Source organism: Neopsephotus bourkii, unplaced genomic scaffold (assembly GCF_033783945.1).
Source record: "Neopsephotus bourkii isolate Nb327-2 ecotype Australia unplaced genomic scaffold, CSIRO-AGI_Nbou_v1 NB_1060, whole genome shotgun sequence".
NCBI classification, from domain to species: domain Eukaryota; kingdom Metazoa; phylum Chordata; class Aves; order Psittaciformes; family Psittacidae; genus Neopsephotus; species Neopsephotus bourkii.
In genome coordinates, this window is record NW_026901548.1 from 3,256,399 (window position 1) to 3,275,796 (window position 19,398).

Sequence of the window (19,398 nt, forward strand, 5' to 3'; positions counted from 1 at the left end):
CCATTTATCCAAGCCATCACCCTCTGTTTTCCCTGTGTCCCCAGCCTGGGGCTGAGGCAGGGTGAACAAAAATGTGTCCCCTGGATGAGCCTCCCACTTTGTCTGTAGTTTAGCAAATGATTTCACTTTCTATATGTGAGCTTTGTCCTGCTCCTAAGACTTTCCAGAACACCACAAGCACAAGATACTTCTCTTTTATTGGGTTTTTTCTTTCTGTTTTAGGCCAAAACCTGACTAATTTGGAACAAAAGGACATCCTCTCCCCAGAAGCAGCCCAGTGTGCAGCACAGCCCTGAACATGACCACGGAGAGTTTTGCAGAGTTCCTGAATAAGCTCAAGGAAATCCATGAGAAAGAGGTCCAAGGTAAGGAGACATGAGGCATCTCCCTAAAACCAGCCAAGGTCCATTTCTTTGTAGGGCCACCCTGATCTGGTTGGTTTCATGTAACTTGAATGGAGGAAGAGAGGGTGTGGGTTAGGGAGCTTTGGGAATTAGGGTTCAGCAAGCATACCCTGGAGAGAGGGAAGGAAAAAGGGATGGATGGATGGATGGATGGATGGATGGATGGATGGATGGATGGATGGATGGATGGACGGACAGATGGATGCACAGATGGATGAACAAATGGATGGACGGATACACAGATGGATGGATGGATGCACAGACAGATGGATGCACAGGGTCACAGCCTGGCCCTCAAAAGAGCACACCCTCCATAGCACCTTGGTATCTTCGATGGGGTTTACTGAGCAAATAAGTAACTTTTAGGATGCTGAGGAGGAGCAGAAGAGAGAGGTCATTCCTTCATCCAGTGCTGCTGGAGAGCAAGCCATGGAGGTGATCAGTCCCTGCAGGGATCCCACTTGCTCCAAGCGTTAATCACAAGGGATCTGGCTCCTTTCCTGCTCTTGCTGCTAACCATGGTCTGTGATAAAGGTGACTTGGGAGGTTTGCAGAAGTGACATGCCCATCTGCCAGGTGTCTTTTCCAAGCAATGTGGATTGCAGTATATTTGGATACTGAGGGATCAAGGGGAAAGTGGAAAATGCAGTAATCTATAAGACAGAAGCAGCAGAAGTATGAGGTTTTGTTAAAGAAAACATTAGTCAGCTTGGATAGTTTATTTGTCTAGGGAATAAATTATTCCTTAGGCCATACATTATTTAAATAAGAACCATTAAGTTAAGCAACCAAATGCCAAATCCAATTGTTTCCCTATTAGAATAATTCCCACTACCGATATTATGAACAAAACAAGAGCGCTTTTGGAGGATTCTGCTTTATTAATTCATTCTTCTCTTGTGTAATTTTGAGCCATGTGAGAGTTAGAGGAAACTGTTGAGCAATTTCAACCACATGTTTACATCTACTTTGCATAAAATGGGTTTGACAAGGTGTAACGTCTGCAGATCCATCAGCGAAAGATGAGCTTGTTCAGCTGTAAATGTCCTTCAAGATGCTTTGCAGCCCCAACAGGTATAAAGTATTGCCCACCTGGGAAGTGTGTGCTGTAATGAGAAATGAGGAGAAACAACACAGAAACAGACTTTTTTTGGGGATGGGAGGGAAATGCAGGCTCTTTAAATAGTGGACATAGAAAACGTGCTCACATTTTGGCACCACTTTGCCTGCTGCGTTAAACTGCGATGCGGTTTAACACTCGCAATGTGCTGTTCCTTCTCAGAAATAAGGCTGTGCATTGATGAGGTTTCTGCAAAGCTGGCCTGCTCCTGATGCTCTGGCATTGTATTTTGTTCCTGAGTGCTGGGAAGTTGGCAATAGATACCCACATCTCTGCTCTTTATCCCAGGTCTGCAGAGCAAGCTGACAGAGCTGATGACCGAGAAGTGCCGGTGAGCAATGCTGTGGCTGCTGCTTCCTTTTCAGACCTCTGGGCACTCCTCTGAGGCTGCCTGGTTCATCGAGCACGTTTTGCCTTTCTGGATTTGCCAAATCTAAACCTTTTTGGTGATTTTCATATAGAATTCCCCAGCACAGACATGGCTTGGGGTAATCCCAGCCCACCCACAGTTTGCCTTCCCACCGGCAAGTGATGCTTGTGCCAATGGGTGCTTGCTCTCTTGGGAAGCAATAAGCTGGGATGAAGCAAGCTTCCAGGGTGTCCCAGGGCAGCATCTGGGCTGCAGTATATTTGTTTCTCCTCCTGGCACACAAGCGAAAGCAATGCAGCTACACCAGACTGAGCAGCACAGTGGGCTGGGAACAGAAATCCTTCCCCTTGACAGGGGGATAAAGGCACAGATTTGGGGGAGAAACCCAATAACCCTCTTTTCTTTGCTCTGTTTCTTCAATCAGCGATGCTCAGAGAATTGAAGAGTTGTTTGCTAAGAATCACCAGTTAAGGGAACAACAGAAGGTCCTTAAAGAGAACGTGAAGGTGTTAGAAAACAGGTAAGATTGCTTTCTCAATAGGGTGCTGTTTGGTGGCAGTGAGGGCACCCTCCTAAGGGAAGAGTTTGGGTTTGCTGCCTTCCCAGAAGCAGATAGCACCTGAACCCCGTTTTTGCTCATACTCAGCGGCTGGGAAAGCTGCAGGAGCACATAGAGAGGAGCTTTTCTAAGCTGATGGTGGTGGGACTGCATCTGTCAGGGAGGAAAAGGCAGGGCTGGGCTGCACAGATGAAACCCCTCTCACCAATTCCGGGTGCCAGGCTGGGTGTTCATGCTTCTCCATGGGAAGGGCAGGAGCTTATTTTCCTCATGGGAACCATGTGGTCTCCTCCAGGCTGCGAGCGGGTCTCTGCGACAGATGCATGGTCACTCAGGAGCTGGCCAAGAAGAAGCAGAATGAGTATGAGACCTCCCATTTCCAGAGCCTGCAGCACATCTTCATCCTCAGTACGTACCATCCCCTGCCAGAAGCTTGGCTTGGGCTGAGCTTTTCCTCTCCCATATACCTGCATGTAGACCCCCATGGTGACCGGACATCAGGAAGGGTTTGGGGATAGGGACAAGGGAGCAAGTGAATGGAAGTGATGGGGGCTTGGAAAATCAGATCTGAGCAGGACGGCAGATGCAGCCCATGTCCCTCCCACAAGCAGATGAAGCCACTCACATGAAGTGGCAGAGTTTGGGGGGTTGCAGCCCTTTGCATCCCCAGGAAGATGAGAGATGCTGATGCCAAGAGCAGCCCCAGGCTGACCATGCCATGTCAGCCACATGGATAAAAGATGAATTCCATACTGGAGGAGCACCACTGGCACAGACAGGGAAGTCACAGCAGCAGCTCAGTGCGGGTAGATGGGAACCAAGTGTGAGGAATCTTCTCCCCAGCCTTTGGCAGAGCTCCCAGCACCTCTCAGGCTCCATGTGTTTTTCCCTGGGGATCTGGCTGGCCCAGTGAGGGTCGTGGGGGTAAAGGAGATAAGGAGATTCTATAAGGCAGTTAGGAGGGACACAGAGGTGCCAGCAGCCCTTGGATTATCTCCCTGTTATGCCATTGCTCCCCAAGTGATACTTTCAAGCAGTGACCCAAGGTAGCAGCTCACTCTGCTCACTGATGCAGCACTCAGTTGCTGGGTGCTCAGAGATCACTCTGACCCTCATGTGATCCCCTCCATGGCCCCCTAAAGCAACACCCACTCATGGGAGGCATCAGTGATGCTCACAGACAGGGTGCTGGCTGTGTCCATCCCACTGTCCCACAACCACCATCCCACCTGAGTCATGCTCTCCTCTGAGCTGCAAGCACCCCCAATCCTGACCAAACCCAGCTCGGGAAGATGCTCCCTTTTATCCCTTTGCCCCTGGGGTATTTTCAGAGCAGGAAGAAAATCTGGGATCCCTTCAAACCCCGGTGCCTTTTCCTCCCCCTCATCCCTGTGCACCCACGGAGCTGTGAGGAGCACCAGCTCCCTCCGTGCAGTGCCTGAATCCAGGCACAACTTGTGTCCCTGCAGCCAACGAGACGAACCGGCTGCGGGAAGAGAACAAAACGCTCAAGGAAGAAGTGAAGAAGCTCCGGAGCCTGGAGTAAGTGTTCAGCTGGGGTTCACTCCCTGCGAGGGGTGCTGGTAAGGACAGAGGCATCCCCGCAGCCAAGCAGGGCTGCGTCCAAACCATGGCATCCTCAGGGGTATCTTAGCATCTAAGTCCTATGATGTCCTGTAGATGGTAGATACCAAAACACCCGTAATGGTCTTTGATAATTCTCCTGTTTACCTGCATCCAAGGATTCAGTTTTTGGGGAGCAAGGGTATTGGGCACCCCTCCATGGGTGTTTCATGGGAAGCAAAGCTCTGGGCTGCTCACCTTGGCCATGGATCCCAGCTGGGGTTTCCATGGCTTTCCAATGGCACCAGTTCTTCTCCTGCAGCAGCCAGAGAGAGTCTGCAGGGAACAGGTTGTGTTTGGGGAAGAAGAGTGACAGGCAAGGGGCTGAGATGGGGTTAAGAGGGAGAAGTGATCTGCTCCAACAGGTTCATATCCCAGCAGAGCTCTGTGCTGAAAGGCAAGTAACCGGCCAGGCTGGCCAGTACATACAAATCAGCTCTTCCCTCCAGGGCTTAAAGTCCAAAGGAATTAGCACTGAGGGATTAGTTTAGAAATGTGTTTTCTTTGGAGACCAGAAGCACCATCCACTTAAAGAGGAATTCTCATTTTTACTCCCCAATTCTTCCCAAGGCCTGAGGAGTTTCAGAGCTGTCTGTTGGGCTGGGTTTGCTGAGCATTGAGCATTCCTGCTCTGTTCCCTGGGCTGCTGGATAGGAAGATTTCCAGCCAAACACCCATGTGTCAGCATCAGGGTCCAGCCAGGACATGGTCCATGGCATAAGCGAGGGTCTCCAAGACTCAATGACTCCCTTATAGTGACCAAGAGCATCAGCCCCACCACCTGGATACGGTGAAGGGGGACAGCCACCACATCCCTGTGCTGAACCCAGGCTGAAAGCCCAGCCAGGGACATACAGGTTCTCACAGAGCTTTTGCAATAGCCGCAGTTGGGGTTTGGCTTTCCCAACGTCACAGCTTCCTGAGACGTTACCCACGGCCAAGTGGGGAAATCAGACCTTGAGCTGTCATGTTGGCTCTGTCCCATGCTCCAGACTGCGGCTGAGCTGGCAATACCCTGCAATGGAAGGAGGCGAGTCTGAGGATCCGGTATATCCACATACATATCTGTATGTATAGTTGTACATTGGGCTTTATAACTCAGAGGTCCCAGTACAGTCTGTCTCAAGCCTTCCTTCTCCTGCCCCTTCTCTTCATTCATTTCCTCCTTTCAACAGGGACAGGGCAAAGCCCCCAGGAGTCACCTCCAGGGAAAGCAGCTCCAGTCCCAGCTCCCCGTTGGCACTGCTGTCCCCAGTGAACAGGAATGCCAGCACCGAGAGAGCAGCTCACAGGGAAGCAGAAGAAGCCCACCACGATGGGCCAGGCCTCGAGCTGGAAGAAGGTGGGTGCTGCTGGCTCCTGCCACCCTTGATGGAGCTGGGGATGGGAAGAGTAGCAGAGCCATGGTGCAGAGCTGCTCTGGGAAAGGGTCTGGAGAGCAAAGACCAAGCTGTTGGTAGCTCAGATGGACAGAATGGGTGCTGGAGGTGGGGGGAATGCTGGTCAAGGGAGAAACACTGCTCTGTGTTAGAGTGCTTGGGTGCCCTCACTGTGAGTGCTGTGCAGGTGTGGACCCACTACCCCTTTCCTGCAGAGACCGTGCTGCTCCATCGCCACACACACACAACAGAGGGGACTTCAGTCAGGGGCTGGCTTGAGCAGGTGGAGATGTTGGCATGAAATCCTCAAGAGGGGATGGCTGGTACCACCCAGTGGCATCCTTGGGAAGCGGGGGCAGCCAGCACCAAGCAGCACATACAGCAGCTCTGTGGGACCATCACCGTGGTTGTGTCTTTCTTGCAGAGAAGCCTGCGGGGCAGAGAAGCCAGAGGAGCTCCCCAAGCAGCAGGACTTCCCCAGGCACTGTCCTGCAGGAAGTCAGCCTCGCAGAAGTGGTGAGTGTCGGAGGCAGCTGGATGTCCTCAGGCCTTTTCCCTTCCCCTGTGGTCATCAGAACTGGACGAAGAGGCTGGGATAGGGAAAGAGCAGGAGGCATTTAGGGGGTGAAACACTCAGCCAGTTTGCTGTGGCCAGAGCCAAGGAGGACACCTACCAAAATACATCCTCTCTGCAGACATTGGCCCCCATAAGCAAAGCATTTGGTGTTTGGCACAGGCTCCTGTCCCTGCTGTGAGTGTGCACATCTTAATCCTCCATGGCAACACATCTAGCATCCTTGAGTCCTCTCCCCATCGCTCCAGCTCCTCTCTCAGATGTCTTGCTGGAGAAAGCTCCCAGTGAAGGAGCTGGGGAGGTTGTGCTGAGCCACATTTCAATGTAGCTCATCCTGAGTTATAGAGTCAGCTCCCCATCAACCGGGCGAGCAAGAAGCTGGAGCGTTGCGAGTGTTGGAAAAGCCTGGAGAACGTGTAAACTGTGGGAGTTGTGGGTACTGAGAACAAACACACCACAGCAGCCCTGCCCAGGAGCTGCGCAGATGGCTCCCCACCTGCAGCATCATGAATATTGCTATATTCAAAGGGCCTGGCATGCAGTGGTTGTCATTCTGTGCATTGATGCAAGCCTGCCATGCATTTAAGACACAAAGTATGTGTCAGCCGAGGGATGCTGAGTGATACGGTGATATTGGGCACTGGGAGATGAGGCTGCAGCTCCTGGAGCCCTGTTCCTGGGAACTCAAGCCGACATGCACACCCACATAGATGCTTCTGTTTTGGCACAGGCTTTGCTTACCTGAAGGCCACAGAACACTTGAAAGAGCAGGCGGAAAGGGGTTTTGGTAAGGCTGCAGGCTGGATCTGAGGATAATTAATAGGGATGGCAGGAAGGGTTGGTGACATCTCCAGGTGGGCAGGGGAAAGTCAAGTCAGGACATGTGCTGAGCCTTTCATGACAGCAGATGGAGAAGGTGATGTCCTGGCCTCACAGCCAGCTGCATCACTGGAAACACACTCTTCAAATCAGTGCAAGCCGGGAGCTTGCATGAATGAAGCCTAGTGGAATGACTTAGGGATCAGGGAATTTGCAGGGTCTTATCTTGGTTAAGCCACCGAATCATGGTTTGACCTGAGAGGAGGCACGAGACCTACAAATCAGGGCAGCCAGGAGATACCGTGTATCCCGATAGAAAACACAAAGGGGAAACTTTCTGGGAAAGCCAATGTAAATATGGGTGAGCTGTTGAGCAGGACCGTATCAAACAGAGCTCTTAGGAGCTGATTGTCTTGGTCACACCAATGAGCTTGGTGGGGCTCCCCTTAACCACGTGCACAGCAGAACAGCTCACCCATTCTCTTCCCTCTGCCACAGGCATCCCAGCGGATCGCCAACCAATTGCATGGAACCATCGCCCTGGTGAGACCCGGCTCCAGATCCTGCCTGCTGGAAAGGAGTCCTTCCAGGGCAGCTGTGTCCCCACCGGCCAGGAAGACTCCTCTCCCTCCGGAACGAGAGCACAGCCCCAGCCTTGAGGCGTGAGTTGCCTGCTCGTGGGTCATGGTGTGGGTCTGGTCATGGCCCGTTGCAACAGTTCCACTGGGAAGACTGTGTTGGATGGAGTCTTGAGGACATGGTTTAGTGTGAGGCATCCCTGCCCATGGCAGGGGGATGGAACTGGATGATCTTAAGGTCCTTTCCAGCCAGAACCAGTCTATGATTCTATAGTGGCCGGTATTCACTGTATCTGCCCACCTTCTTCTCCACACTTCTCCTACAGCCTTAGGGAAGGGGGGTCTCCCAGTTTACACCAACAAAAAATGACTGGAATCCAGCCCAGCGGGATCAGCCTATTGTTACTCCAGCTTGGTCAGAGAAACCCATAAAGGGAACCAAATGCCCTCACTTCCAGGGGGAGGAGAGGACTTGCCTCACTGGAGGCAGCAATCCTTCCTTATCTATTCTAATGGGTTTTTCTGCAGGGCTCAGCACTCCCCCAGGCTTATCCACTCCATTGATTTCAGAAGCACAGAGGGCTGAGCAAGGCCAGGGAGTTCACCTGGAGACAGCGCGTTTCCCAGAGCGGGATTAGATCTGCCCAGCATTCCCAGGAAAAGCTCACACACACGGAAGCTGCCGAATAAGCAGCAGCAGCAGGGACTGGGTTTGCAGGGCAGGTTCATGCACGATAATGACCTTCTTGGCATGGCTGTAAAACCTCCCATTGAGTGAGTTAGGGCAGGGTGGGCTGTTCCTCTGTCCTAGAGGTCTTCAGGTCCACCAAGGCACTGAGAGAGCCCAATGGAGGCTTCTTAGGATGCTTCTGGCTGTGAGGGATGGATTGAGAAGTGACTTCTCAGCAGCAGCACTGAGTGGTCACTGCATCCTCCACTCGCTCAGTTCCCTGCCTGGAGCTGCTGTGGTCCAGAGGCAGGAGAGCACTGTTGGATGGTGGGATGGTGATGCCTTCCTGCTGCCAACTGCCCAAGCCCAATGGTCACCAGAACCCTCCTCCCTAGCATCCAAAGGCAAGCACGATGCCTGCTGCTGTAACAGGCAACAGGGCACAGAAAGAGCAGGAGAGACCACACACATCACCTGTGGGAGCTGGGAAATTGCATGGAAATTCTCTGATTAATGTGATTATTTTCTTCCTGCTTCTTTCAGTTATTTGTCAGCAACGAAACCGGACTCCCCCAAGGCTGTTCCATCCTATGAAAACCTCAAACTGATCGCCCGGAGAGAGCAGCTCTGCCTGCTCCACAAGCACCTTTCCCTGCACCAGTTGGGACTGGCAAGTGACTATGCCCCTGCCGACCGGGATGGCAGCAGCTTCTCCAGCCACTTGCTCAGAGCCAAAGATGCCGATGGCAGGACACGACCACGCGATGGCTGGGAGGACCACGCAGCCCTCCTGAAGCTCCCGGCCACCATGGTGTACGTGAGGGACCAGCACCTGGAGGAGAAGCTGCAGCTCCTGAGGCACAGGGACCGGCTGCAGCATCTCCTCATGCAGCAGTGCCAGCCAGGCCCGCGGGCAGATGGAGACACAAAGCTCCCACCGGAGGAGCGGCCGCTCTCCCCATGGCCGAGCATGGCACCGGGGTGCAAGGAGGAGAGGTCCCTCCTGGAGGATGCTGCAGATGGGAAGGAAGAGAAGGAGCTTTGGCTGAGCCGGGACAGCTCCGAGCTAAGAGGAAAGGCAAAGGCAGCAAGGGATGATGGTGCAGACGCACCGCTGGACCTCTCAGACTCTGGCCGAGGCAGGGGAAGGGGCTGGCAGCACCGCCGGGAGCCATGGAGCCCCGGGGACAGCCCCGCAGTGCTGGCACCCCATGGTCCCCATGGGAGACGTGGGGCAGAGCAGGATGTCTTCTGCTTTCCCCCCTACCGCTGGCCCAATGCCACCCAGGCACTGCCTGGTGCTGGTGAGGAGGAGAAGGAGGAGGAGGATGCAGCTGTGGTGAGTACAGCCCGTGTTGGCATCAACTGTGGCCCCTACCCCTGCCCAGGATGCCCAGCACTGGTGCTGGCACTGTTATGACCATTAATGTCCCATGGGAGGATGGCTTTGCTGCATGGGTGAAGCCACAGGGATGTATTCACACATGGCAAAGCCTCAGCTGCCCAGCCCTGGCTCCCATTCCCACCTCCCCTGCCATGCCAGTGGGGTTTCCATCCGGTTCCAAGGACAGGTTCCAAGTTGGGGCTGTTCAGCCTGGAGAAGAGAAGGCTGCGTGGAGACCTCAGAGCAGCCTTCCAGTATCTGAAGGGGGCCTATAGGGATGCTGGGGATGGACTCTTCATTAGGGACTGTAGTGATAGGAGAAGGGGTAATGGGTTAAAACTTAAACAGGGTGAGTTTAGATTGGATATAAGGAGGAAATTCTTTCCTGTTAGGGTGGTGAGGCACTGGAATGGGTTGCCCAGGGAGGTTGTGAATGCTCCATCCCTGGCAGTGTTAAAGGCCAGACTGGACGAGGCCTTGGGTAATATGGTTTAGGGTGAGGTGTCCCTGCCCATGGCAGGGGGGTTGGAACTGGATGATCTTAAGGTCCTTTCCAACCCGAACTATTCTATGATTCTATGACAGGCATTGCCTGTGCCCTGTCCCACAGGCTGGTACAGGAGCTGTGCTGGGCACCACCAGTGCATAGAAACACCTCTGCCATGCTCATCCCCATGGCTGTCTCAGTCATCACATAGGGGCTGGCCCTTTCTTTCCTCCTGCCTGGTGAATGCAACATTTGTGCTCCCTGTATCCTACAGCTCACAGTCTCCCGGGCACATCCAACGAACAGCTCCACACCGAGTGACCCAGAGACCCCTGCAGAGGCCGGGGTGAGGCTGGATGTCAGCGCACAGCAGGGAGAAGCAGGTAAAAAGCCCCGGGCAAATGGGACATTTGAGAAAGCAGGAGGGTTTGGGTGATGGTATCTCACAGCCCCGAGCTCTGCGCTGGGCTCTGCACGCATCCACAACCCCCATGGACCGAAGCAGTGGCTGACCAGCACGGGACACCCGTCCATGGAACCTGGTGCTCCTGGTTCCCAGTGCTTTTGGGCCATTGGGGGAACTTGAGGTTTCACATCTTCATCCTTAAGGGTGCAGTTTTCAACTCTGGGGATGCCCAAAATTCAGGCTCAGCATCTACAGGGCGAAAATAACCTGGTTGTTGTGGAGAGAGCCCAATGTCTCTGCCCAGCACAGATCAGGAACTACCTATTGGGTGCCCTTGCACACTGCAGACCATCCTGCACTCAGCTGCTGGGTGGCATGGAGTTCTCCAGCAGCTAAAGACATCAGTTTAACATCAACCCACCGCCATAACCCACTCCACAGTGACCCATGACAGGATGACATTGCTGCCCCAGCATTACCCACCCCTCTCAGGGCAGCAGAAGCTCAGAAATCACCCCAGAGATGGGGAAAATGAAGAGGTTTGCAGGACTAGTGCTGGACAAACCATCCCTGTCTGCTCCAACTTGCTCCCTGCTGGCACAGGATGCAGGGTTGAGCACAGAGCAAGGGATGCTGACACCTGCAGCAGGAAGGACAGGATGCTCTCCTCCTTTTCCCAGCTCCATCCTCCATAAGAGCCCTTTCCATTCCCCAAACCAGCAGTGCCCTCAGTCTGGGGACACATTACGCTTTCTCCCTGCCTGACCACTGCAGGATGTGGGTGCCAGGTTTGCCCAGGGTGGGTGGGAGGCAGGCAGCAGCCATGGGGAGCGGAGCAGGAAGCACGTCTGCCCGGAGCTGCTCCATTCCAGCCTTACTGGCTGGGCCAGAAAGTTGAGCTCGCCTGGATTAGTTGGTCTGGGCGTGTCGGGGTGGTTTGGGAACACTGGAGCAGGGAGTCCTCTGTGATTTACATGCTCAGGAGATAGCATCATAGCAGAAGAATCTCAGCTGATTGCATTCTGGGTGTGGGAATACAGGGCTTTCTTCAGTTCTCACCTTAAGGTTGACACAATGCCCAGGAAACCATACACAAACACTCCTGCACTTTCTAGTGAACCTTAACTCTCCCGAGGATAAAGGAAGGATGGGAGCAGGGGCTCTATGGGGGCTTGAAAGCAGCAGGGTCTGCTCCCCCGCCTGGCAGGGGCAGCAAGGGAGGATGCTCTCCCAACAGCCCCACCCCAGCCAGACCTGGGTGTAAGGAGCAACAAGTATCGAGGGCCTGGAATGCCCCTGGGAAGGGGGCACAGCTCCGTCCCCAGCCCTTCCTGCCCTCCATGGCCGGGGCAGTTGTGCTGCTGCGGGTGCAGGCGGGGTGATGCCAGCAGCAAGGCTCGGTCCATGCGCAGCTCCGCTCCGTGCCAAGGTTGGGTGCGTGTCTGGGGCATGCGGGTGCGTGTCTGGGGTTGAGCCTTGCGGCAAAGCCCTTCTGCTGGGCAGGGAAGCAGCTCCCCTGCCTTTCCTCCCTCTGCTCCTCCGCTCCCGATCCCTGCTGACAGCCACAGACCAGCACTGGGTTCTGCATTCGGCCTCTTTACCCAGACACGCTTCTCCCCACCCTGGTCTCCAATGGGAAGGTGCAGTCTGGGGTTCTCAATACCCTTCATCTTCCCAACCTGCACATAGCCGTGGGCTTTGGGGCAGCACTTATGGCCTTAAGGTAGCAAAGTCCTGTGGATACAGCTTTACTGGGAGCTGGTTCCCCAACAGAGTCCTGTTGGATTTGCTGTAAATACTCACTTCAAGCCATGCAGCTTGTGGTGCCTCTGCTTTGCAACAGAGTTTATTGCTGAATCTGCTGCCTCAATGGGTCTGCATCTGCTCCTGAGCTTGTGGGGCCTCCTGCCAGCCAAAACCCCTTTCCTGTTGTGTTCCCTTAGATGACAACGATGCCGAGTTTGGGAAGCAGGAATCTGATGAGCCAGACACGACGGACAGTGAGGTTTGTTTGCCTTCCCCAGCCATTAGCTTAGGCTGTTGGGTCTGAGAGGTGTAGGACCGGTTATCCCTGCCCGAGCTCACTCCAGAGGGTGATGGCTCTTCCTACACAAGATGCCAAGCCCCATTCCCACACAGTTACCCAACTTGCTGCTGAGGGATAGAGATACCACCCTTCCCAGCTAGCCAAGAGGGTTTATGAGCAACAGCATTCATTACCATTCCATAGCAATGGTCACAAAGGTCCCCAGCAGTGCAGCCAGGCCATCAGCTCCCTATGAAAGCCAGGGTAGTTTATAGGCTGACTGCTGTTCTCATTGATGTAGGTGGCTGCCCCATATGAAGATGATGTCCTACAAGAAGCCCAGGCTGACGGGAAGTATTTTTGCACCAAAGACAAAGCTTATGCACTGCAGAAGAAGAGAAAAAGAGGACATGATCCCTGGACAAAAGGTGGGCAGGAGGAATTCCTTATGGCAGCAGCTCAGGGCTACAACGCCTGAGGGCACCAACTGCCTTCCCTGCAGTAGTGATGTGCTTTGGCCACGGTTGTGTCTCCATCCAGTGGAGCCCCTGCTAATGATTAGCCAAGGAAACCTGGGCAGGGAGGCCAGGAGAGCCCTCCTGAGCACCTAAGCTAACAGGGCTGAGTCCATCGTGTTTGCTCAGCCGGTCAGGGAGGTGGTGACTGGAGAAGGGCACATTCCCAGGGGTGAGATATTGACATTCAGAGAAAGGTTTCTGCCAGCGCTGTTGATCTTCCAGTGCAGCCAGGGAGGTTTCCCTGCGGGCAGAGGAATGTGTTGTACCTGTGTTTCCTACGGGTGAATAAGCAGAGCGCTGCTCCTGATAAGCGCAAGGATAAGACAATGTGAATGCCGAGGCTTGAGAAGTGCCCTGTCAGAAATACCCCACTATAACCCCCTCCGGACAGTGGGTAAAGACAGGGAAGTGTTGACCCAGTTATAAATGCAGAGGGGGCTGTTGTATAAGCATGAAGGGAGCTTGTTTAACAGGGAAGAGCTGCCCCTTGCTCTGTGTCTGGGCTTTAGAGGTGCCTGTTGGCTCAGGGAGCATCACTGCTGGGTGAGAAGCTCTACAAAGCCCTACAAAGCCAGCACTGGGAGCACGGGGGAGGAAGCTGTCCTGTGCTCCCCAGGACAGCACCATCCGACTCCTGGGACTGTGTCCAAGGATGTCCTGAGTGAGGGCTGGATGCAATTGTGGCAGGAATGGGGTCATGGAGAGGCACAATCCCTCTCTCAGCATATGGTATCTGCCATGTACCACACTGGAAGGGGGAGAAATCCAAGGACTGCATCCCAGTGGTCCAGGTACCCTCTCAGATACCCCCTTGCACCAGGTCAGTTCTCCTCCTATTTTGGCTTCTCACGTTGTTTCTGCTTCCAGGCTCCCAGCAGCCTCCTCCAGGCATCTCATGTGTGAGAGGGGTTTCTCTTCACCTTTCTTTTGCTGAGCTTTGCTTCCTGCTGTGCAGCCCCTATTTTGGGCTGAGGCCACGCTGTGCTCGTACATGTAAATCCACCTCTCTGTGGGTAACTCCTGCAGCCGTCTTGCTTTCACAGGAGCTAAGAAGCCAATGAGGGGAAGGAAGAAAGTCAAAGTGGAGCAGTGCTCAGCGGGGAGCATGAAGGAATCAGAGAACAGCTCCGCTTCCCACAATGCTGCCTCCAAGGAGACCTAACAGCGGGGCAGGATGAGAAGCGACACAGACACTGCAGAGCGAAGGAGAGGGCTTGGGGACCTCAGCATCCCACCCATGCTGGGAGAGCGGCTCCTCCTGCCCTGCTGGGCCAGGCAGTGGGGAACCCATAAGGACTCATTGAGTAGAACACCCTGGGAATCCTCACTTGGTGGCCCAGGAGAAGCCAGGCAAGGAAGAGCCATGCAGGTGATGCCTGAAGCAGCCAGGTCCCTGCTGATGGAGCAGCACATTCAGTGCCCCCTCCCTGCCCCAGCCCTGCACTGGAGCACACTGGTGCTGGGAAGAAGATGCCCTCCTTGCAGCACTCGCCGTGGTCAGGGCCATGTTCTCCCCTGGGATTTCATGCAAGGAGAATGGACCCCCAGATCCCACTCCCCATGTACTGGCACCAGTGGCTGGCCAAACGGTGGTGACCAGAGGGGACCCCATGCACAAACCTGCATTGATTAAATCCCTACCCAGGTTTCATCCATGTGTGGACCTTGTTTGACCTGGAGAAAGCCCATGGTTTCCTTTGTTAAATGAGGAGCACCAGCTCAGCACCTCCCACCGGCCTTGGCAGCATTGCTGGGAGCTGGTTTCCATGTGGATAAACTGTTCTGAAACACTGTTTTTCTGATGCATTAAGCATGGGCAAGTTTTCCTTCAGCAGTGAGTGACAGGGGATGGGAGGAGAAGGGCTGCAGTGAGCATCCCTGCACACGTCATTGCACCAGGAGCTGGGCTGGGTTCTTCCTACTGGGAAAAGCTGAAACATTCCTTAGGCAGCTCCCATCTTCCTCCCATCTCTGCAGTTTTGCAGAGCTCATTGGAAGCCATGGGGTACCTTCATTAGCAACAGGCTGGCTGTGGAAGTGCAGCTTCCAAATAACCCCTGCAGAGCCCTGTGCAGAGCATGTGTGTTAACACACTTCGGCCTTCACCTATCCCTTTGCCACAGATCCTGCCCCTGGCTGATGCGTTTCTCCTCCTCACATTCAATCCATCTTTCAGCAGCTTCTGCTTAACACTGGGACAGGCCTTGACAACAGAGCAATGGGTGACAGGTTGGAGTTGCAGAAGGGGTTTGTATCTCACAACTGCTTCCCCCTGAAAACCCCATGCAATAGAGCCCAGAGAAGCTCTTCTGGGCTCAGCCCTTTAGTCATGCTTTGCACCAGGAGCAAAGTCCCAGCTCATAAGTTACCTCCTGGCAATGCATCATCTGGGAGTCTGTGCTCAGGAATGCTTGAGACATCCAGGTTATGAAGTCGTAACTGGTCTAATGGAGAAAGCAGCACCTCCATCCCCATCACAGCTGCACTGGTGATGCCCCATGTCCACAGGCTCCAGGCAGGGCAGGAAGGAGCTCTCATTGCACAACCACCACAGGCAGACCCCAGCCTACACAGTGCCTGGGGGACCAGCTCAGCCCAGGTAACCTCCACCTCATTCTGCATCCCGTTGCTGTGATGCAGGCACAGGGGTTGCCAGTTGCAGGGCTGCTTTATCCCAGCTTAGTGTTCATCAGATCAGGGCCATGGAAGGTGGAGCAGGGCCACAAGTGATGCTTTCCCCTCCTGGGCAGCCAGCGCTGTGTCTGTCCCTTGCTCGGGCTGACTTACAGGAGGCAGCAGTACCCAGACCAGCACTGAGCACACGAGCTGAACTGGGTAAACATCTGTTAAAAAATACCCCATAAAGGGAAAAAAAGACATAAAAGAAGAAGCTGAAATGCAGTTCCATAAAGAGGGTCCTCGGGCTGCAGGGAGGCCGCCTGGCATCGGGAGAACTGGAGCAGGGAGAGAACTTCAGTGCGACCATAAAATGATCCCCTCCCTATGACGACCCCTCGATAAGCAAAATGTGCTCAAGTCCTGCCAGAAACAATGAGTGACCCAACTTCTTTTCTTTCCTCAGGGATTCTTTTCCCCTCCCATTGCACGAGGCCACCACAGAATCCACCTTCATTTATCCGACTTCATTCATGTTGCTTCTTTGCCTTTTCCCAGCAGGGATTTTCAGCTGATGCCCTGTATCTCTGTGCAGGATGTGTTAGGCCTGGCAGGGACACGTATTTCATAGTTAGGGCAATCCTATGACTATAAAACCAAACAATAGCTCTGTCAGCCCTGAGCATAGAGCTCATTGCTGAAAGAGGAATAAAATACAGACCCTGCATTTGATCCAGGCCTGGAAACTGCCCCGACCAGCCCCTGGCTTGCTGTTTCCCACCACCACGCTGCAGGAACATGGATAATTGCTGAAGGCCATTCATTCTGATAATTATGCCTGTCAGGCTTTTGTTGAAGTCAGCCTTGTCAGAGAGATGTATGTATCGATGGGGTGATAGGCTGAGCAGCCTCAGACCTGAACTGTTCTGCTGTAAGGAAGGAATTGGAGACATGCAAGGAAGCCTGGAGCTTTGCAGAGGTTTCCCATATGGAAGTTTGGCTCTTCAGGAGGTAAGGATGAGTCCAACAGGCTGATCCTGCCTTCCCTGGGAGCACACAGTAAAGTCACTGGAGGTTGGCTCGTGACCCCAAGGGACGTCTGTGACCAGAGCCAGCAATCTGTGCTTCCTGCAGAGTCAGATCCCTTGTGTTGCCACATTTTTGCTCAGCACAAGGCTGTTTTACACAACGATCACCACTGAAATCACCCTTGGAGTGCATGGGTTACAAGGCACAGAGTATTACGGCAGAGGAGAAGCTGTCCCATGAGCAGGTCAGGCCCTTGGGGAGGCTGGAGCTCACATTTGTGCTGTTCTGACAAACAGAGCTCTGATGTCACCAGTGATGGGATGTAGGTAGGACATCTGGGCTGGTGAACCAGATTCCCAGAGGAACGGGTTGGGAACACAGCTTGGGCTGGAAACTGCAGACCAGACAGAGCAAGGGTGTAAGCATCCCTGTTAGCTTCAGTGCACCCAAACCAGCAAGGATTGCTTCCTTTATTGCCCATCGTGCAAAACGGTTCCAGTAACAAACCATCCACAACTCTTTTACTTCCTGATCCTGAAGCATCTACGTGCTGCATCATTCTCACAGCTGAGACTGCTGCTCTCGGCAGACCCCCTGGTCCTCCTCGCATCAGCCTCCCACCAAACTCAGCGGCAAACTGGCATTTTTGGCTGCTCTCTAGCCCTGATTTCTAACATTTCATAAGCAATAAGTTTGTGCAGTGAATATAAACCTCCCTGCTGGAAAAAAACAGGTTGCCACCACACGAAGGTTCCTCTGTTGTGTGCGTAATGCAAACGGTGCTGTGCAGGGAAGTAGGAAGTCCAATGAGCAAAAGGGAACTGCGCCGGGGAGGCAGCTGGCTGCAATGCAAGAACCAAAAGCACCCAAAATAGAGTCATGCACATCAGTCCCTTCCCCTTAACAAACTCCTGCGGTGCTATTGCCCCCATGGCAATGGATGGTTTTGAAGGTGACTTCATTCATGCTCCTTTCATGAGGCTGAGCAGCACCTTCTCTGCAGTGAAATGCTTTTAGCCAGATCTGATCAGTAAGTAATGCCCATTTATAGTGCTGGCTCTGGAAACACAGCTTCACTCCTTGGTTCACCGCAGGAAAACTCATTCCAGGCATTACTGAAGTCTTGCTTAAGTCCTGTTTTGGGATTTAAGCTGGGCTTTTGGTGTAGTCCTTCCCAAGGTCAGATGCACCCTGCACGGGTGTAAAAGGGGACAGGGACAGCTCGGGGGTTCAGAAGAGAGCACAAGGGTGATCCTTTGCGCTTGGAAAAGAGGCTCTGAGGTCCTGGGTAGGTTTGGCAATCCCAGCACACAGTGGTTGTTTCTGGTAGGGGGAGATCTGGGGAGCTCCTTTGCTTCTTTATCTCGAGCAAAGTTTATTGTAGGAGTTACTTTAGGCTCAGAGAGACCTCAGAGCAGCTTCCAGTGCCTAAAGGGTCCCTCTGGAGAGGGGCTTTGGACAAGGGCCCATAGGGACAGGCCAAGGGGAATGGCTTGAACCTGCCAGAGGGGAGGTTGAGATCAGCTCTTAGGCAGAAGCTCTTCACTGGGACTAGGTGAGCTTTAAGGTCCCTTCCAACACAAACCAGTGTGGGATTCCATGATCTTCCCAGGCTTCCAGAGACCACCCTTGTCCCCTGTTAGGCCTCTTGGATCCCCATCTGCACCCTACTTATGTTGGGAAGAATGTGCTCAGAAATTTCTGGAGCTTTATCTGAGTCCTAGCAGCTCCTCCAGCTGGGAGGCTGTTCTTCTGCTTCCCAGCCTAAATATATTTATGACCTGTTTATTTTTGCTCGATTTTGGGCCATGGTTTCAAAAAAAACCTAACACCCAGCCCACATATGTACTTCAAAATGCTGCTTCATATCAGATGCTTAGACAAAATCCTGCAGTTCTTGCATGCAGAGAAAGCTGGTGACTTTGGTGACTCTACTGCCCATACACTATTGGAGAGAGGATTTGCAGGCTTGGCCTTCTCCTCACCAGCTCCTTATTCCAGCAACCCACGACTGCTCAGAGTGTACCCACACAGCCCAGGTAAGCAGGAGCAGGTAGAGCAGGAAGGTAGGGCAGGTAGAGCAGGAGCTCCAGGAATGAAACAAGCCTGAATTGAGTGTTAGAGATTCAGAGTAAAGCCTTGTATTTGTGCAATGATGTTGTTGTGAATGTAGAGCTACCTGCCTTCCAGTTTGTGCTGGGCTTTGCAGTTGTTATGAGTGGAGCGTGCTTCCGCTGCCATGCAGTAGCACAGTGATGAGTCCATCCTTCCTCCAAAACAGCATCCCTGGGGATGCATTAGGAGCATCTCCAGCTGAAACGGAGCTCGGGTTCCCTCCGTCTCCCTGCTGTGGGGATTCCCTCATTGTAGGAAACAGGGAGAGAAGTTGCTCGGGGTTGTACCCACTCTGTGCCAATTGTGGAAACGGTGCTGCTCTGCCACCCATCTGTTTGAGCAGCAGAGTCCCTGCAACACAGCAACATGCCCACGGAACTCACACACTGTGAGCTACTTGGCTTGGCAGACGCAGATGAAAGCTCCCCGGCATTAACAGCAGCAACATTCGACTCGCTAAATTCAGCTTTGAAGTTCACAACCCACTAAGCTACGGAGGCTGGCTCCTTCCTGCTCCATCCTGCGCTGACTCAGTGGGACGATGACATCCTACAGCTGTTTCTACAAGGAAAGATTGGGAAAAACACCCTATTTCTCTTTAAAAAGCCAGCCTTGGGTTCTAGGGAGCTGTTTGCTCTCATGGGTTCCATGCCCTTTATCCCTTGGCTTAGTTGATGAGCTTGCCAGCGGGAAGGATTTGAATTCCATTTTATCCCAATTA

The 19,398-nt window shown here is 53.4% G+C and overlaps 1 protein-coding gene across 1 annotated transcript; it reads left to right on the plus strand.

Moving 5' to 3' along the window:
* The first annotated feature begins 228 nt into the window (after window positions 1-228).
* RBBP8NL (RBBP8 N-terminal like) lies at window positions 229-14,595 on the plus strand. The gene is made up of 13 exons (XM_061361583.1): window positions 229-365; window positions 1,813-1,855; window positions 2,319-2,414; window positions 2,749-2,861; window positions 3,923-3,995; window positions 5,252-5,418; window positions 5,880-5,971; window positions 7,347-7,510; window positions 8,640-9,435; window positions 10,242-10,350; window positions 12,317-12,378; window positions 12,701-12,827; window positions 13,961-14,595. Exons 1-13 carry the CDS (start codon window positions 299-301, stop codon window positions 14,077-14,079), a joined length of 2,028 nt encoding a protein of 675 aa, XP_061217567.1. The 5' UTR covers window positions 229-298; the 3' UTR covers window positions 14,080-14,595.
* Window positions 14,596-19,398: the final 4,803 nt, after the last annotated feature.